This window comes from Nelumbo nucifera, chromosome 3 (genome assembly GCF_055504915.1).
Source record: "Nelumbo nucifera cultivar China Antique chromosome 3, China Antique-T2T, whole genome shotgun sequence".
Classification (NCBI taxonomy): Eukaryota; Viridiplantae; Streptophyta; class Magnoliopsida; order Proteales; family Nelumbonaceae; genus Nelumbo; species Nelumbo nucifera.
Genome location: NC_142651.1, coordinates 25,378,362 through 25,394,216, shown reverse-complemented (window position 1 = coordinate 25,394,216; position 15,855 = coordinate 25,378,362). Strand labels below are relative to the sequence as shown.

Genomic DNA, 15,855 nt, shown 5'->3' with positions numbered 1-15,855 from the left:
TCGTAAATTGACTCAAGTAGGGATATTTAAGTAATTTGAGTCTGGGGAGTATGGTAAGAGAAAACTTGTATAAAATGTTTGCGTTTCCATTTTCCCGCTCATTCTGGGGGTGTTGGCTCGGACTCGGAAGTCGGAACGTTTCGTCTGCGTCTGGTTCTGATTTCTGAAACCGATCTTTGTGTTCGGAAACATCTGTTCATGGTTCTGGAACCAGACCGTTATTTCAGAATTCAGACTTTGGACTTCACAAAACCCTCGAGACAGCCCCTTGTTGTGACAAACTTTGTACTTTCCCCTTGCTCCGGCCGCCGGAACCAGAAGTCCCACCTGGCACCTCCTCTCGCAGTATGTATCGATCACCCTTGTTGGATCTAATGTAAAAACATTTATTGACTGTTTTTCCTGTATTGATCAGTCTTATTGTTGGTTTTGCCTGTTTTTACAGCAATAATCGTATACCGCTGGACTTGGTTTCTTTCTTCCTATGTTCTTTATTATTGTTCTGTGGCGATCGACTCTTCTGTTGTCTCACAATTTTTTTCTACGTTCTTCATTGTTCTGTTTGCATTACCTTTCCTGCAAGTTTCAAATATCATTTTCTTTTATTCGATTACTTGCTAGATAATGTCCACCAACAGTTTGAAGATTACTCTGCCCGATGGAACTGTGGGTGTTGAATCCTTTGCTGTTTGATCATCGGGATTTAAATTGCGAAGATCACTGATAAAGCCTTGACATGACATCCCTTGTTGTTTTTATGCGTATAGACTACAGAAGTAACTCAACTCAACTCAACAGATATAAGATCCACACCCAACTGTGTAGGGTCGGCTTATATGTATAAACGTCACAACCTGAAATGCAATTTATAAATTCTTTTAGCCAAGGGAGGCGAGAATAATGAATTTTAATTTGAGTTGGAAATTTCTAAATCGTAAGAGTTATGAGAAGCCCCAAGTACAGTTCAAGTAAAAAAAAAAACTTATTTTCAACTCATCTTCTTGACGGTTTTGGAAAACCTTTCTATCTTTCAGCCTTTGTCTTTTCTTGGCATAGGCTGTTTTTTAATAATAATATTCTATTTTCTTTAACTCATCTGGCATAATATCCACGCTAGATACAGTGTTAGAATGGGTAGTGTTAGATATAGATACTTGGGCCCCGTTTGGTTCATGGGTATAAGGGTATGGAATCGGAAATTTCAACTGTTTGGTTGGATAGAATTAGAATTTCATTCTCATTCCTGCTGGAATGACATTCCCCCATTTGAGGGATGGCTATTCCTTGCCCCTCCCTTGGGAATGAAATCCCATTCTTGCTGATTCCAATTTCTATTCTTATTTTTGTCTGAACCAAACAAACTATGGAAATAGACTATTTCAATTCCGATTCCTACTGCAAACCAAACAGACCCTTAGTTGTCTTTATTGCATATAAATTGGTGCCCCTTGATTTTGAGTTTGATAGATAACCATGAGCTATAATGTGATATGCATGGTAGACCATATTATTGGATTGTGGATGCTTGTTTACTATCTCCTCTTTTTATTACTTGGACGAATGCCATTTATGGAGTGGTTGGGCAGTAAAGCCAGATGGTGTGGCAGTTATGGATTAGATTATTGGAATGTCAGCAATTGCTATTTGGTCATTTTTGTATTTTTGGTCTGATGTGTTTTATCTTCTCATAGGTTATGTTTTGTTTGTGTGGTTGTCTTGGGGGCCGTAGGTTCACGTCTAAAAATATCATACATGAAGCTCTCTCTTATACACAGGATGGACTCCCAATCTATACAAATTGATGATGACAGTAGGCAATATGAAATGACCACATGGACAGATTCTCAAGATAAGTGTTTAGATTTGATGGTCCAACAAGTAAAGGCAAATAACAGGCCCACTTCTACTTTTGACACTAAAGAGTCGAATCTTATCATGGAGAACTTTAACAAGATCAACAACAAAGCCTACAAAAAGGAGCAGTTTGAAAATAAGTATCATCAGTTAAAGAATATGCACAACAACTACTACACCCTTACTAATCATACAGGAGTCACAGTAGATCCTCAAGCAAAGAGGATAACAGCAAACGAGAGTGTCTGGGATCACCTCTATTCGGTGTGGGTTCTAAAAGTTTCTTAGATGTGATATGCTTCATTCTACATCAATTGAAATGCGAACTTGATTTTTTTTCAATGCAGTACAAGTGGGTTGAACAAATGAGGAAAAAGGGATGCCCACATTTAGAGGAGTTAGACTTTATTTTCTCAGAGATGAGTCCGGCTGGAGAGATGGAATTTGGGAACAATAAGGAGCCAGAACATGTTTCAGAGGCACAAGTTCCATGGGATGCTTGTTCTTCACATAACTCACCAAGTGAATCAACTGCCAATGCTTCCCAGTCATACCATGATACTTCACCATCCAGTGTTGGTCAAACCAGAAAGAGTGACTCATCTTTGAAGAAGAGGAAGAAAACTCAGCAGTCTTCCAATTTTATATATGCCATGCAAACATGGGCAGAGTTGAACAAGAGCAAGCTAAGGTGGTATAATCTGGAAATTGAAAAAAGAATCAAGGCCAGCGCTGCCAGGCAACAAATGCAGTCTAAGGAGAGGGATACTTACTGGTTTCCAAGTTTTTTCAAAGCTTTACTTGATACCAACTGTCACCGGGGCTATTTAATGAGGTCCCGGTTTTTTATTGGAAGTTGCAACGGTCCCAGTAACAAGAAGAGTTACCTTGGGTGTATGAATCTTAATGCTCTTTTATCTTTCAAGAAATAAGACAATAGGAGAAGTTAAGCAAGCTTCTGCTTCGATCTGTGTAGCTTTGATTTAAGGAATAATTCAAGATCGGACTTTACCTCTTTTCTCTGCTGCTCGGTATCCATTCTTGTTCACTTGCAAAAATCAAAGAAAGTCGCCACCTTCTCTGCCATCGCAAAAGCTGGAGGTCTTCGTTCCTCCGCATCTGCAGGTGAAGGAGATGGGGATGGGGAATAGGTAAGGGTGAAACCCATCCTTGATGGGAGCAATGGTGAGGAAGTTCCAGAAGGGGGTTCCATCCTTCTTGTAATTCAGTAACCGTCCACAGTAATTCGTCCCCTCCTTCAATGCTTCTCTGATCTTCGATATCTCTTCAGGATCAGTATCCACTCCTTGAAGAAACCGGCTGCACTCCCATCCAACCCAGACAAAACCAAACTTTTGATTAGTTGAAGTTTAGAGAAAACGATCGACAGTGAACTATGGACCAGTTTAACATTTCACAATAAATTAATAAACGCAGTTGAAAACAGTAAAAAAACGAGAGTTAATGAAAACAAGGTGAGAAAGTAGATGATGTGGTACCAGTTCCAGCACTTGCATACATGATGGGATGATTGGGCTTGGTCGCGTCGGACACGACAGATGTTTGCTGAAAGGTGGACAAAGCATCTTTCAGGTCCTCGGATACTCTCGGGAACGCTCTCTCTTTGCTCGCCCCGTCGTCGGATAGCTCGTCCGAGGTTCGCACCGAGGTGCCTGAGTCCCTCCGGTACGTCCCACTTCCCCTGTTATTCGCGTCATCGTCTCCGGATGTCCTCACTGTGACCCCTTGCGACTTCCCTGTCTCCGAGTTGGTCTTCAGTACTAGCCCCCACTCTGCCACTCTTTGTGCGGTGGTATCTGCTTCGCCCGTTGGTTTTTCGACCTTTCTGTTAGTATCACCAACTTGTTGGTTCTCCTCGAAGATTAAGGAGCTGGGCCGCTGCAAGTTGCAGCAACGGCGGACCCCTCCATGCACTCGGATACAGGCGGCCAAGTTTTCTTCTCTTTCTCCTTCTTCCTCTACTTCTCCTTCCTCCATCTTCGGTGAATAGAGAACTACCACCGGCATCATCGTCTTCTGAGAATGAGAATGTCCTTTGTAGTCGCCATTGCCTACGACGACGATACCAAAATCACCGCTACCGCTGCAACTTACGGGTACCGGCAAGGGAGGTTGCAGACTTCAGCTGCCGCCGGGAGGGGTGGTGAAGAAGGGAGAGGGACGGAGGGCAAAATTGGGTTTTGAAGAAAATTTAAAGATGGTGTCACCTGTGTATGAAAGAAAACTTAAAAGGTACAGCAAGACAATAACATAACCTACCCATTGATAAGTCTTTTGGCCTATACTTAAGACGGGCCCCCTTCCTATGATCATAGCTCCCACAAACTAACTAACTAAGCATCACAAACAAGTTCTGATTACAAAACTCAGGGATGATAGAAAGCGAAGAAACAAGTCTAGCCACAATACACTGGATCAACACTTCAGGTTCTTTCTTCTCTTTTCTGAAAACACTATCGTTCCTCTCAGACAATATAGTGCAGATTACTGCTGCTGGTATGGCTCTCCAAATGTATTTACCTTTATTGAGAGGCCTGGAAGGTACCATCTCTGAAGCAGATCCTTCACTGTACCCGACATTACCCAACAGCATCAATGAGATGAGACCTGATAGTCCAGGTGAACTTGGAATGAATACAAAGATGTTCAATTCAATGGATTCTTCTTCAAGACCACAAATAGTTTTAAGTATTTTTTTGATAAATAGTTTTAAGTAATGCATGAATAATCCTTCTTGTCTTTAATATGAAAATTAAATAGTGGTTTATAGTAGCTGTTTGTATATCACAAGAGACCCATGAATGTACCAAAGGTTGATCTAGAACCCCTTTAGTCAATAGATGAGAACAATTAGGTGTGTCCACGGTTTGATTAACTAAACCATGGGCATATTTTGCAACCAAACCGGTGGTACCGGTTTTTCCATTTTTTTAAACTGAAACTGAATTAGTACCACCGGTTAATCAGTCTGCCGGTTTCGATTTTTTGGTTTTTTATATTTATAATATATATTATATAAATATATGTATAATATTATATTATAATATATTTATAAATAGATTATTATAAATATAATATAAATATATATTTATATATAATATATAGAAAATATGTGGCATATATTAAAATATATATAAAATATACATATAAATATATAGGGTAAAATACAAAAACCTCCCCTCAAGTTTCTAACAATCATAAAAACCTCCCCTGTAGTTTAACTTTAGCAAAAACCTCCTTTCTATTTTCAAAAAAAATTGACAAAAACCTCCCTTCCGTCAACGACCAAGATGAAAAATGTTAAATCGATGATAATTTTTTTCAAAATACCTATCTTACCCATCTGGCTATAATGCATGGCACAACCCTGAGTTCTCTCTATGCGATGGCGATCTCTTCGTTTCTAGTTCCAGTCGGCTCAACCATTTCTCTGGCGAGACCCTGGCATCACTTGGGAGATTTCCAGTGATGGTGAGCTTCGATCTGAGGCATAACAATCTCATCGGAGAAATCCCTCAGACTGAAAGGTAGACAACTGGGATGAGCCTCTCCCCAACATCACTTTCTTCATGTAGTTTTTAATTTCAAAAGAGGAAACCTTGTGCCTTTCTCCAATTTAAAAGCTACTCTCATATCTTCCTATTCGTCCAAACTCCTCCTCGCCCCTGGAGTTCCGTCGGCAGATTGATGAAATTTCGCCGAGAATCCAGTAAATATGACGGAGAATTTCACAATCGCTTCTTTCCTGGTGATCTTCTTTGATGGGGAGCACGAAATCGACCTCGACAACGTCAACGTGCTATTGTCTCTAGAGTTCAAGAATTTTCGATCCTTTCTGAGTCAGAAAATCAGAATCCCTCCTCAGCAGATCGCCATTTCTCTCATCCGTCGGAAACCATCAAGATCATCACCGAGAAATTGCCACAGAATTTCGATTACCGACACCGGCAACCAAATCCGGTTAGCTTGATTCTTACGTTTTTAATTTATGGGTCCATTGTTTCTTTGATCGATTTGTTTATTTAGGAGGTTCATCCCAGTTGTCCGCGTTCTAGTTTGAGGGATTTCTCTATTGAGGTTATTATGCCTCAGATCAAAACTCACCGGCACCGGCAATCTCCCAAGTGATGCCAGGATCTTGTTGGAGAAATGATTGAGCTAACTGGAATTAGAAAAGAAGGGATGGCCGTTGCAGAGAGAGAACTCATGGTTGTGCCATGCGTTGTAGTCAGAGGAGTAAAATAGGTATTTTGAAAAAAATATCATTGGTTTAAAATTTTTCGTCTTGCTCATTGACAGAAGAGAGGTTTTTGACAATTTTTTTGAAAATAGAAGGGAGGTTTTTACTAAAGCTAAACTATAGGGGAGGTTTTTATGATTGTTAGAAACTTCAGGAGAGGTTTTTGTATTTTACCCAAATATATATACCGGTCAGTTTGGTTAATTAACAGTTTTTTTATAGGTTAACTAAAAACTGAACCGGTCCTTCGATTTTTCTAAAATTCCAAACCAAAACCAAACCGATCAGTCCAATTTGATTTTTCGGTTTTTCATAGAAACAACAACCTTCTTAAATTTGTTTCTATAATGGAAGTAATGAACTATGACGGTAGATATTTCACAAAACAACCCTATTGCATGTTTATGGTTTAAAAATGCTAGATGGCTTGAAAACACCCCCAATAAGGTTTGTAAGAGAGCAGGGGTTATTGTAATTTGTAAAATAACAATATATCACTGTTGAGAAAGTCAGTGGATACTCATAGTTAGTGATAATGAGTAGAATTGCATGATAATAAGTCAAGACCCGTTCTTTTGTAATCCAAAATATCAGTAGTTATTAGTTGTCTCATGAATTCATAAGCTTTATTGTGAAATTTACAGTCCATAAAATCTGTCTTTCCACAATGGAGAACTTTATTTTTAACACCATTTAATATGTTAAGGGTAGGCAATTCTTTATTTATATCTCAAGTGATCGTTGTAAGTTGTAACCACATAGGGTTTTTCACGAGAGAATAGGTCTTTGTGACAATGAACGCTAAGGTCCCATTTAGTTTGCAGGAATAGGGGTTTGGAATTTGAATTGGAATGGGCTATTCTAATTCCAACCAATTGGTTGGGTGGAATTGGAATCCCATTTCCATTTCTGGTGGAATGATATTCTCCCATTTAAGAAAATGACCATTGCCTCCTCCTCCCATGGGAATGAACCAATTCCCATTCCCATTCCTGTCTGAACCAAACAGACTATAGGAATAGGCCATTTAGATTCTGATTCCAATGGATTTAGATTCCAATTTCAATTCTGATTCTGTCTGCAAAGCAAACGGACTCTAAGTTGAATCACTTCTGGATTCTTACTCCATTACAAGTAGGCATGCCCCACATAAATGTTCTCCACTTGAACCCACTTTCCTCTCAAACCTAAGCTTCCAATACTTATAGCGCTACCAGGCCCACAACAAACACCCTTTGATTTTAATATCTAAAGTTTGACATCTACCGAGATATAATCACCACCTCCTACGATGTTTGCTCTACTATTGGAGATATGCTGAGAGGAGAATTAATGGTGTCAACACTATAGCGCCCAAAAGTATCCCTATCTTTCATGTTGACAAAATTGTATTTAACTTGGTCTTCCATTTAATGCAGTTTTTCTTTCTTCAAAATTCTCTCTTGTCCTTCATCTTCTTTTTTTTTTTTTCACTCACCAAATCATTTTCCCTCTTGAGTTTTCTCCAATAATACTAATATTTCATTAATCCATGAAAAAAAAGAAGTCGTATCCCTTCGCATGCATAGGCTCTCCTACTCAATGTTTTCAACCCACTATTGACCTTGACAGTTGAATCGTTCGAAACATCACCTAGCCATAATTCTAGATCTGGTTTGGCTTAAACCCAAGGTTTGGTCAAAATCCATTGACTTGGTCAAAAACGTTTGACTAGGGCAGTTGAACCATTGGCCTGTTTGACCCGATCACGGATTACACACCCAATATATGTGTAAACTTCTTGAGGCCATAACTTTGTGTTTGGATGTTTGATTGATGTGTTTTTTTGGTAACTTTTCGATATCTAAAGCACCTTGCTGCATTTTTTGCCAAAAAAAACCCTTATATTGCAATTCTAGGCTACTAATATCTATGAAAAAAATAAAAATATAAATTAAATATAAAATAATGCATATATTACATATAGAATACCATTATGCATTATAAAATAATGCATATATTGCATGAATAATATAACTACATTATTGTTTTATTTTCAAATTGATGTGCTTTTGTGAATTACTCCATAAATTAGACACTTATGAGACTTGTGTTAGTTTAAATTGTTTTCAACCATTGAAAAATTTGGTGAGTTTATCCTACCAAGGCTGACATTGGTGTGCTGCCGAATTAGTGGGGTATCTTGTTTCAATTGGTAAGGTTAGATCCAAAACACAGTTAGTGGGTATTTGTGAAAAACACTGAACTTGGACCAAATTTCAGTTATGCCTTAAACCTTGGAGATAAATGGGCAAAGACTTTCAAGATTTGCAGTAGGAATGATAAATCCTACCAACGATGACAGTGAAAAAACATGTTGGGTATGATAAATCATGCATCTGGAATGACATTGATTTTGCCTATGGGGAATTGAAGAACGGACTTTTCTATGGTCGATTTATATCAACAGTGGACAATGAAACCTTCATGGAAATGCTTCAAGAGGTTGCTGCAATCGAAGTGTCCATAGCTTGTTAAGGGGTTTGGGTTCTTATGGCGTGCACATTGTGTGTTATGTCGATTCCCAAGGGTTTGTTTAGAGAAGGAGAAGAAAACTAGGGTTTTTTAAGATCTTTCTAGGGTTCGATCAATCTTGGGAGTTTGTAAACTAAATACATATATATGTTATTAGAACAAAGGCAATCTTGTTATATCTGTGCTTTGTAGGGATTATATTTTGTTGTTTGCTTACAAGAAACTAAATTTTATTTTGAAATATTTGTTTTCATAAGATGCACTGCATCCTTTGGTCTTCCATATACTGATCGAATGTTGGTCTGTTATGGGAGATAAATTCCACGAAGTACATGTTTGTCTGATTATATCTTCTATTGCTCCAAAGCCCAAACATTTTCTGTTGTCTAATCTCAACTGCTTCTTGTCTTTGATTTGTCATGATGCAGAATTTATTGGATGGAACTGTAGACTCTGTCATTTGCCTTCTTTGCCTATGCAAGAAAGATAAAGGAAGGAAGAATTAGATGACAAAGAGAAACAAAAGAAGTTTGAGGTACAGAGGCAGAAAAGCTTTACTTCGTGCTCCCAATTACTGTGTAGGGTTATGACAAGAAGAGATAATCCTTGTACAAAGAGTGCACATATAATCCCCATCCACAGTCCCTATTTGCAACATTTTGAACTTGTAAAATTAGTGAGTACATCATTTCTTCACAGATAAAAGGAGCAAAACAATATGATACAAATAAATCTATCTGGTTCATGAGAAATGATGTAGATGAATATGAATGTTCACCTTCCCTCCAATATGCATGACAAAAGCAAATAATATGGAAGAAGGAATGCCCACAAGATAAAAAGCTCCAAGATTGACAAAGGCACCAATCTTCTGCCAGCCACATCCTCTAGCTGTGCCTGCATGTTTAAGAAATACCTAATGATTATCTGTCACAAGTCATGACCCATGATGAATTCATCTGACCAATCTTAAACCCAAAAAGAGAGGATTGAATACTTTTGTTGTTATTCATTATGCTGTTGGTTTAGCTCAAGCTCTAGTTACTATTTCAAAGTTGTACTGACCTGAAAGCACAGATTGAATTCCATCGAGCAAGTAGGAGATGGCAAGCAGTGGTATCATATTTTCTACATATTTCACTACTTCTTCTTGACTGCTATAACAATAACCCCAAGCTCTACGAAGCAAGATCATAATCAACCCTACGAGTAAGCCCTCTGAAAGTACCATAAACATAGTAATACGTACAGCTAGACTTGCTGCTTTTGGACGTTGGGCACCCAGTTCATTAGATACTCTTGTGCTGATAAGAATAAAATGGAGATTATTATGAAATTTCCAGGAAAGGGGTGGGGAGTACAGCTACACCATTAGCCTTAACTAACCTTATAGCACCGCTGAGTCCAAAAGGAATCATATAAATCAGTGAACTTGTGTTAAAGCTGGGAGTATAAATTACCATTTGTTAGTAATCAAGAATCACATAAATTACTTTATACAAAAGGCATTGACAGTAACAGATAATTAATTGCATACTGTCTATGCATTATTCCATTCACGTTGTCTTTATGTAGGGATTTCAGATTTGTTACTTAAATTTCAATCAAAATAGTGAACTTGTGGTATTTGAACATTTTTGAGGACAATGTCATTAAAATTTAAGCATATATATTGCTTACCAAATTGACAACACTGATGTTTCTAGTCTTGGATTAGGAAGAAGACCAGATAGAAGAACCATCATCTCAAATGACCAGGTTTCCAAGCTGCCCCAGGTCATTAAACATATATATCAACATTATGAAAACATACATTAGGAATTTCAAGTACAGATATAAATAGATGGAACACTAGTACATATTGCTATTATTAAACTGGAACCAAAGGAGTTACCAGACCATAACAGCTGAAGGAAACGCAAGCCTTAGAAAGTTGAGTAGATTGTGCATGTGCAGTGTCTCATTTGACAAACCAGTCCAAGTCTTCTTGCAGGTGGGAGAGAAGTTGACATAAAATGCTAATGACAAAAGGTTGATCCAATAAGATATGGCATTTGCCAAGGCAGCACCTCTATTGCCGAGGCCAGATTTGAAAATTAGGACCCAGCAAGCAAGGATGTGTAGTAAAGTTGTGACTCCAGAGCTTATCATCATTGGGAATACAATATTCTGTGCTTGGAGGAATCTGACATGACACTGAAGGGGGCCATAAGCAAAAATGCTGGGGATCATGAAACGAGCATAGCGTCCTGCTTCTGCTGCTATTTCTGGGTCTTGGCCTAAGGCTACAAGAATGTGGCCACTGTTAGCCCAGATGAGGGAGAGGGGAATGCTGACAAGTAAAAGAACAAATATTGCCCTCTGCAGATGTATTCCAAGCATGTGATGCTGTTTTGCTCCATAAGACTGACCACAAAACGTATCCAATGCACTTGCCATCCCCATCTAGTCCAAAAAGGGCAACTAAATCAATTTTATTTGTCATCTGAACTGACCTATCAAATTAACTATTCCTACCTTGAAACTGGTAGTGGTAGAGTTTTCTCAGAGTAATATGAGATGTCTATAAGTTAGATATTTTAATTAAGAATGGTCTAAAGAAGGGCTTATTTTGGAAACGTGGCAAGAGGTTTTAAAATCTGAAACTCAAAATTTCTCCCGGAATAGATGGTGGCATGGTGGAACATGTGGAGTCCCTTTGGGCCCCCCAACCATAGATGATGACTATGGACTTTTGATTACTTGATTACTTATTCTAAGATTTCCAACAACTTTTAGAGCTTTTCCCCACCATCCAAAAATTGGCAGCACAAAACACAGATAAATCAAATTTCGCAATTCAGCAGTAAGAGCCAAAAAACAAGAACCAAAAAAGAAAAAAAAAAACAAAGACGAAGAAGAAATTGATAAAACCAAATCACATAAAGCAATAACAGAACCCATCATACCAAGAGGGAGAAACCAGTGACTGATGCAAAGGATGTGGCCATGGAAGCAGCAGCAAGAGCTAGCTCTCCAAGATGACCCACGAACATGACAGATATCATCTGCAAACAAAAGAGCAACAGATTAACTGATATCAGAGGCCCTGCTAACCATGCTTGCTTCTTCGCTTCTGCAATAACCTCTGTTCCCATGAGCTTCCTTCGGTTTTCATCAATCGCATTTTCTTCAGACGTTGGAAGCAGAGACGCTTCAAGGCCTTGCTCTATTCTGTCCATCTCTCTCTCTCTCTCTCTCTCTCTTTCTCACGCTTTGCTACTGCTCACCGAGGTCCGAGGAACATCCTCAAGGAAAAAGTCAATAGATATTATTAAATATTATTATTTATAGAAGTATTTTGTCTTTTAACTAAAATGCACCGTTTTGCTTTCTTTTTTCATATAAAAGAAGGGGTTTTTACTGTTCCATTTATTTGGACAAAAAAAAAAAAATCGGTCCATCTCTTTCTTTTTCTTCTGGTTGCAGTCGGACAACAATAAATTTGCACGACGAAAAAATATCAGCTACGTGGGCCAAAACGGGATGAAGTGATGTATAACTTGAACCGGATAAAATGATATTAAGGCGGGCCCTACTCTTCCGAAGACTAAGGGTCAGAATTTCTGGGTCCAAAAGTTGGGTAGGTGCTGGGCATAGGTGTATAGAGTGAGGAATTTTTGACATTTTGAATGTTTATAGTTCTGTAGTGAAATTTAGAAATTTGTATTGGGTTTGTTCATATTTTTTTTTTGTATCATTTAAGAGTCTGCATCTACTACTAACAAAACACGTTCCAACCCTATCAATTTGATCTAATACCACACATCTCACCATGAGACTGGGACCTACCATGAATGAGATGTGCGGTGTCAGATCATGTTGGTAGGGGGTTGGAACATGTTTTTGTTGGTAAGAGATCCCAACTCACCTCATAGTATGTCTTGGTAGCACATTGGGAATATCTCCAATACTTATATTTATTATTCATGGGGAGATGTTCCACCCAATACATGGTGGGATGTGAATGTGAAATTGGTGCAAGGAACACTCTATGAGGAGCAGATCCCATCACATTTTGGAGTTTGTGAGAGGTGAAGAACCAATGGGAGGTTTGGTGGTAGAGAGAGATGGAGTGGAAAACAAAGAAAACATGAAAAAAAGGGTTAAATACTTAAACTACCCCTATGGTTTATTAAATGGACAATATAACTTATCCTATTGTTTGAAAAATTATCTAAGAACCCTTTTATTTTTTGACAATGAACAAAATCCTCCCCTACCATTAGCGTGCTTTACAATCCGTTCACATGTGATGTCAAGTGACTTAGCGTGCTTTACAATCTTACTATCAATATCATTTTCCCTTCATTATTCTTTAAAATTTCAAAACAAAGCCCAAAAGCTTTGGCTTCAAATCCCACTACATCTTCCATGACCTAGTGCCTCCAGGTAGGAGAATGTAGAGTAAATCATGTTGATAATAAGATTCAAAATATCAATAGGGTTGGTTTAAGGCTTGTCTACCCCCTGAACCATGGTCTAACCTGAAACACCCACTGTATGAGTAATATTAAAAAGCCCCTGGTACAATACATATCGGCTGATACGGCCTAATACGTATCAAAACTTTGAATCTTGGTTTATAGGGGAAGGAGAGAAGCTTCTATCCTAATCTTTGGCAAACCCCAAACAAACCAAAGTAAGGCCCTTTGACTTCTATCATGATCTTTGGCGAACCCCAACTATCTTTAGAGATCAAACCATATACCGATTGTATCATTTTTATTGACGCAGGGAAAGTTAACCGGTCTTTATTCACTTATGGAATTATCGTTTTAAATCCCCAGTTGCAGTGTATCCAAATTGCAAGAGGAAAGAAAAATTTAAAATCTGTAGCAGAAGCTGAACTCTTTGCCATCCATCAAGGAATTATTTTGGCCTGACAACTTGGAAAATTCCATCCAGTGATTTTCTCAGATGCTCAGATCATTGTTCAAGCTCTTCAAAATCAATCTTCCTTGCATTGGACATCTCTAGAATTGTTAATAGAAATTCAAAATCTTCTTTTTGCTTTTAGTTCTTTTCAGTTTTTATATATTAATATGAGGTATAATGTTCCTGTACATCAATTAGCAAAATGGAGTAAACATATTATGCAGGAACATTTTTTGTTTCCTAATTATCCTCCTATTATAGATGTTGTCCAGAACTTTGTAAATGTTTATTTTTGTTAATATATTGTGATTTTACTTGTAAAAAAAACTATATTAAGAAAAAAATAGTGTAACAAAAAATAATTGTTTTATTAATGATAGAAATAAAATACAAATTTAAAACCAACCCAAAATTAGAATTGTTTTTATATTTGGTGGTGAGTTAACAATTCACCCTTTTGGGTCAAATGTGCCAATCCTATATGTCAAAATTAAATAATAATAAAAATTAAAATAGACAAAAACACAAAAAAATATAAAAAATGCAAAAAAAAATTGTAGAAAATATTTAAGCACATCTCTAATATTATATATTCATCATGTTAAACAAAAATAAATGTAACAAATAAGTAATTTTTATAGACATATAAACATAAAAAATTGTAAAAAAATTAAAAAATATATCATTTATTATCACCATTATTATCAAAGATTATCACGTACAAATCATGTTCACACTTACTCGTTTAACAAATGTTTAACTCGTGTGCACCCAAATTACACCCCCCAATCCTTATTTGACGTATTTGGCAAGCAAGGTTGGGATTGAGTAAGGCTGTTCATAAGAAGACCCAAATCAACCAAACCGACCAACTCTGTCCGATCCAACCCGAGTTGGCCGGTTTTTCTTCATCACCGGTCGGTTTCGGGTTACAAAAAAACATAAACCAATGGTTCGGTTTCGGTTTTCATGGTTCGGTTCAGGTTACAAATATATTTCATATCATATATATATATATCAACTTTATTTCAAAAGTATACATATTATATATAAAATATCAGTTTTAATCCATCAAATCATTTTTAATTTCTAGGCATCCAGCCTTTGCTTTCTTAGACTTGAATCCTTTACCGTTCACACTGAAAGAATCATTCACAAAACTGACCCAAACCGATTCAAACCGACCAGGTCGGTTTTACTTAGTACTGGGTCGGTTTCGGTTTCATTTCTAAGTAAACTGACCAGGTCGGGTCGGTTGGAAAAACGCCAGTAAACCGACCCAACCAGACCCGTGAACAGCCCTAGGATTGAGCTTAGCTCAAATTCCACCCACACGTTTGTTTTCTTAATGGGTTGGGCTGATGTCAATGGGCGGATTAGGACTTTGGGTTCTTTTGTCGTCATAGGGGTGTTCATGGGTCGGTTTGAGTCATTTTCTTCAACCGACCTGACCTAGTTTGTTTACTTATTAACTAAACCGAAACCGACCGACCTTGAAGCTAAACCGACTGAAACATGAAGGGTCAGTTTATCGGTTTAGTCGGTTTTTATATATATTTTAAACTAAAATATCTATTACTAGATATCTATTTATATTTAAGTGTATTTATTTTTAGTTTTTATGCAAAACCAAAATCTATATAAATATATTAAGCTAAAATGTATACATAAGAAGGCCTAAGAATGAAAGAAATGGAATCCAACATTATTTTTGCTTTTCTTCTTAGAAATTACAAAAATGCCACTCCCTACCGACTCTCTCTTTTGCTTTTTTTTTTCCTTTCAAATTACAAGGATACCACTCTCTCTCCTACCAACTCTCTCTTTTTCTTATAAATTATAAGAATGCCATCTCTCTCTCTCTCTCCAACTAAGGGAGACCTCAAATCGACATCTCAGCTGCTAGGGGACTTGCAATCAAAGGTAGTTGAGTTCGAGCCGAGCCGAAATCGAACTTCTGAGTTCAAGCTCAAGTCTCTAATTCGAATTGAGCTCGAGCTAGATGACACTTCGACCATTGAGAGAGACCTCGGCTCGGCACTTCGACCACTAAGGGAGATCTCGACTTGGCACCTTGGCGACTAAGGAAGACCTCAGCTCAGCACCTTGTCAACTAAGGGAGACCTTAGCTCGACACCTCGCCTGTTAGGGAAATCTTAGCTTGACACTTTAGCAGCTGAAGGAGACCTCGGTTGCTTGAGAGACCTGCAATCAAATGTAGCCGAGCTTGAACTTTCAAACTTTTGACTCGAACGAGCTCGAGCGAGCTCGAGCATGATAGTTTATGAGCGAGCCCCTGTAACGCAAGG

At 37.9% G+C, this 15,855-nt stretch overlaps 2 protein-coding genes across 3 annotated transcripts; one reads left to right on the top strand and one right to left on the bottom strand.

Annotated features, from left to right (window-relative positions):
• The first annotated feature begins 172 nt into the window (after window positions 1-172).
• On the top strand, window positions 173-3,329 carry LOC109115383 (uncharacterized). The gene is made up of 3 exons (XM_019199375.2): window positions 173-345; window positions 1,730-2,118; window positions 2,202-3,329. Exons 2-3 carry the CDS (start codon window positions 1,753-1,755, stop codon window positions 2,784-2,786), a joined length of 951 nt encoding a protein of 316 aa, XP_019054920.1. The 5' UTR covers window positions 173-345; window positions 1,730-1,752; the 3' UTR covers window positions 2,787-3,329.
• A 5,500-nt stretch (window positions 3,330-8,829) lies between these two features.
• On the bottom strand, window positions 8,830-11,922 carry LOC104593823 (protein DETOXIFICATION 16-like). 2 transcript variants are annotated; one of them, XM_088901142.1, is made up of 9 exons: window positions 11,755-11,921; window positions 11,578-11,676; window positions 10,524-11,074; window positions 10,310-10,396; window positions 10,016-10,072; window positions 9,695-9,933; window positions 9,408-9,526; window positions 9,188-9,274; window positions 8,830-9,102 (listed from the first exon to the last, which is right to left on the bottom strand). In XM_088901142.1, the coding sequence occupies exons 1-9, from the start codon at window positions 11,848-11,850 to the stop codon at window positions 9,061-9,063; spliced, it is 1,377 nt and encodes a 458-aa protein (XP_088757268.1). In that variant the 5' UTR covers window positions 11,851-11,921; the 3' UTR covers window positions 8,830-9,060. The 2 variants fall into 2 exon arrangements, with proteins under 2 accessions (XP_088757268.1, XP_010252180.1); XM_010253878.2 differs by having other exon boundaries at window positions 11,578-11,922.
• Between the last annotated feature and the right edge of the window lie 3,933 nt (window positions 11,923-15,855).

Excerpts from the sequence above, each read along its gene's own strand:
- LOC104593823 (XM_010253878.2), bottom strand. The coding sequence starts at position 11,850 with ATGGACAGAATAGAGCAAGGCCTTGAAGCGTCTCTGCTTCCAACGTCT. Across the intron at positions 10,073-10,309 it reads ACATCAGTGTTGTCAATTTG|CTTTAACACAAGTTCACTGA; the intron begins GTAAGCAATATA and ends TTATACTCCCAG. Across the intron at positions 9,103-9,187 it reads ACAGTAATTGGGAGCACGAA|GCAAAGAAGGCAAATGACAG; the intron begins GTAAAGCTTTTC and ends TTTCTTGCATAG.
- LOC109115383 (XM_019199375.2), top strand. The coding sequence starts at position 1,753 with ATGAAGCTCTCTCTTATACACAGGATGGACTCCCAATCTATACAAATT. Across the intron at positions 2,119-2,201 it reads TCTGGGATCACCTCTATTCG|TACAAGTGGGTTGAACAAAT; the intron begins GTGTGGGTTCTA and ends TTTTCAATGCAG.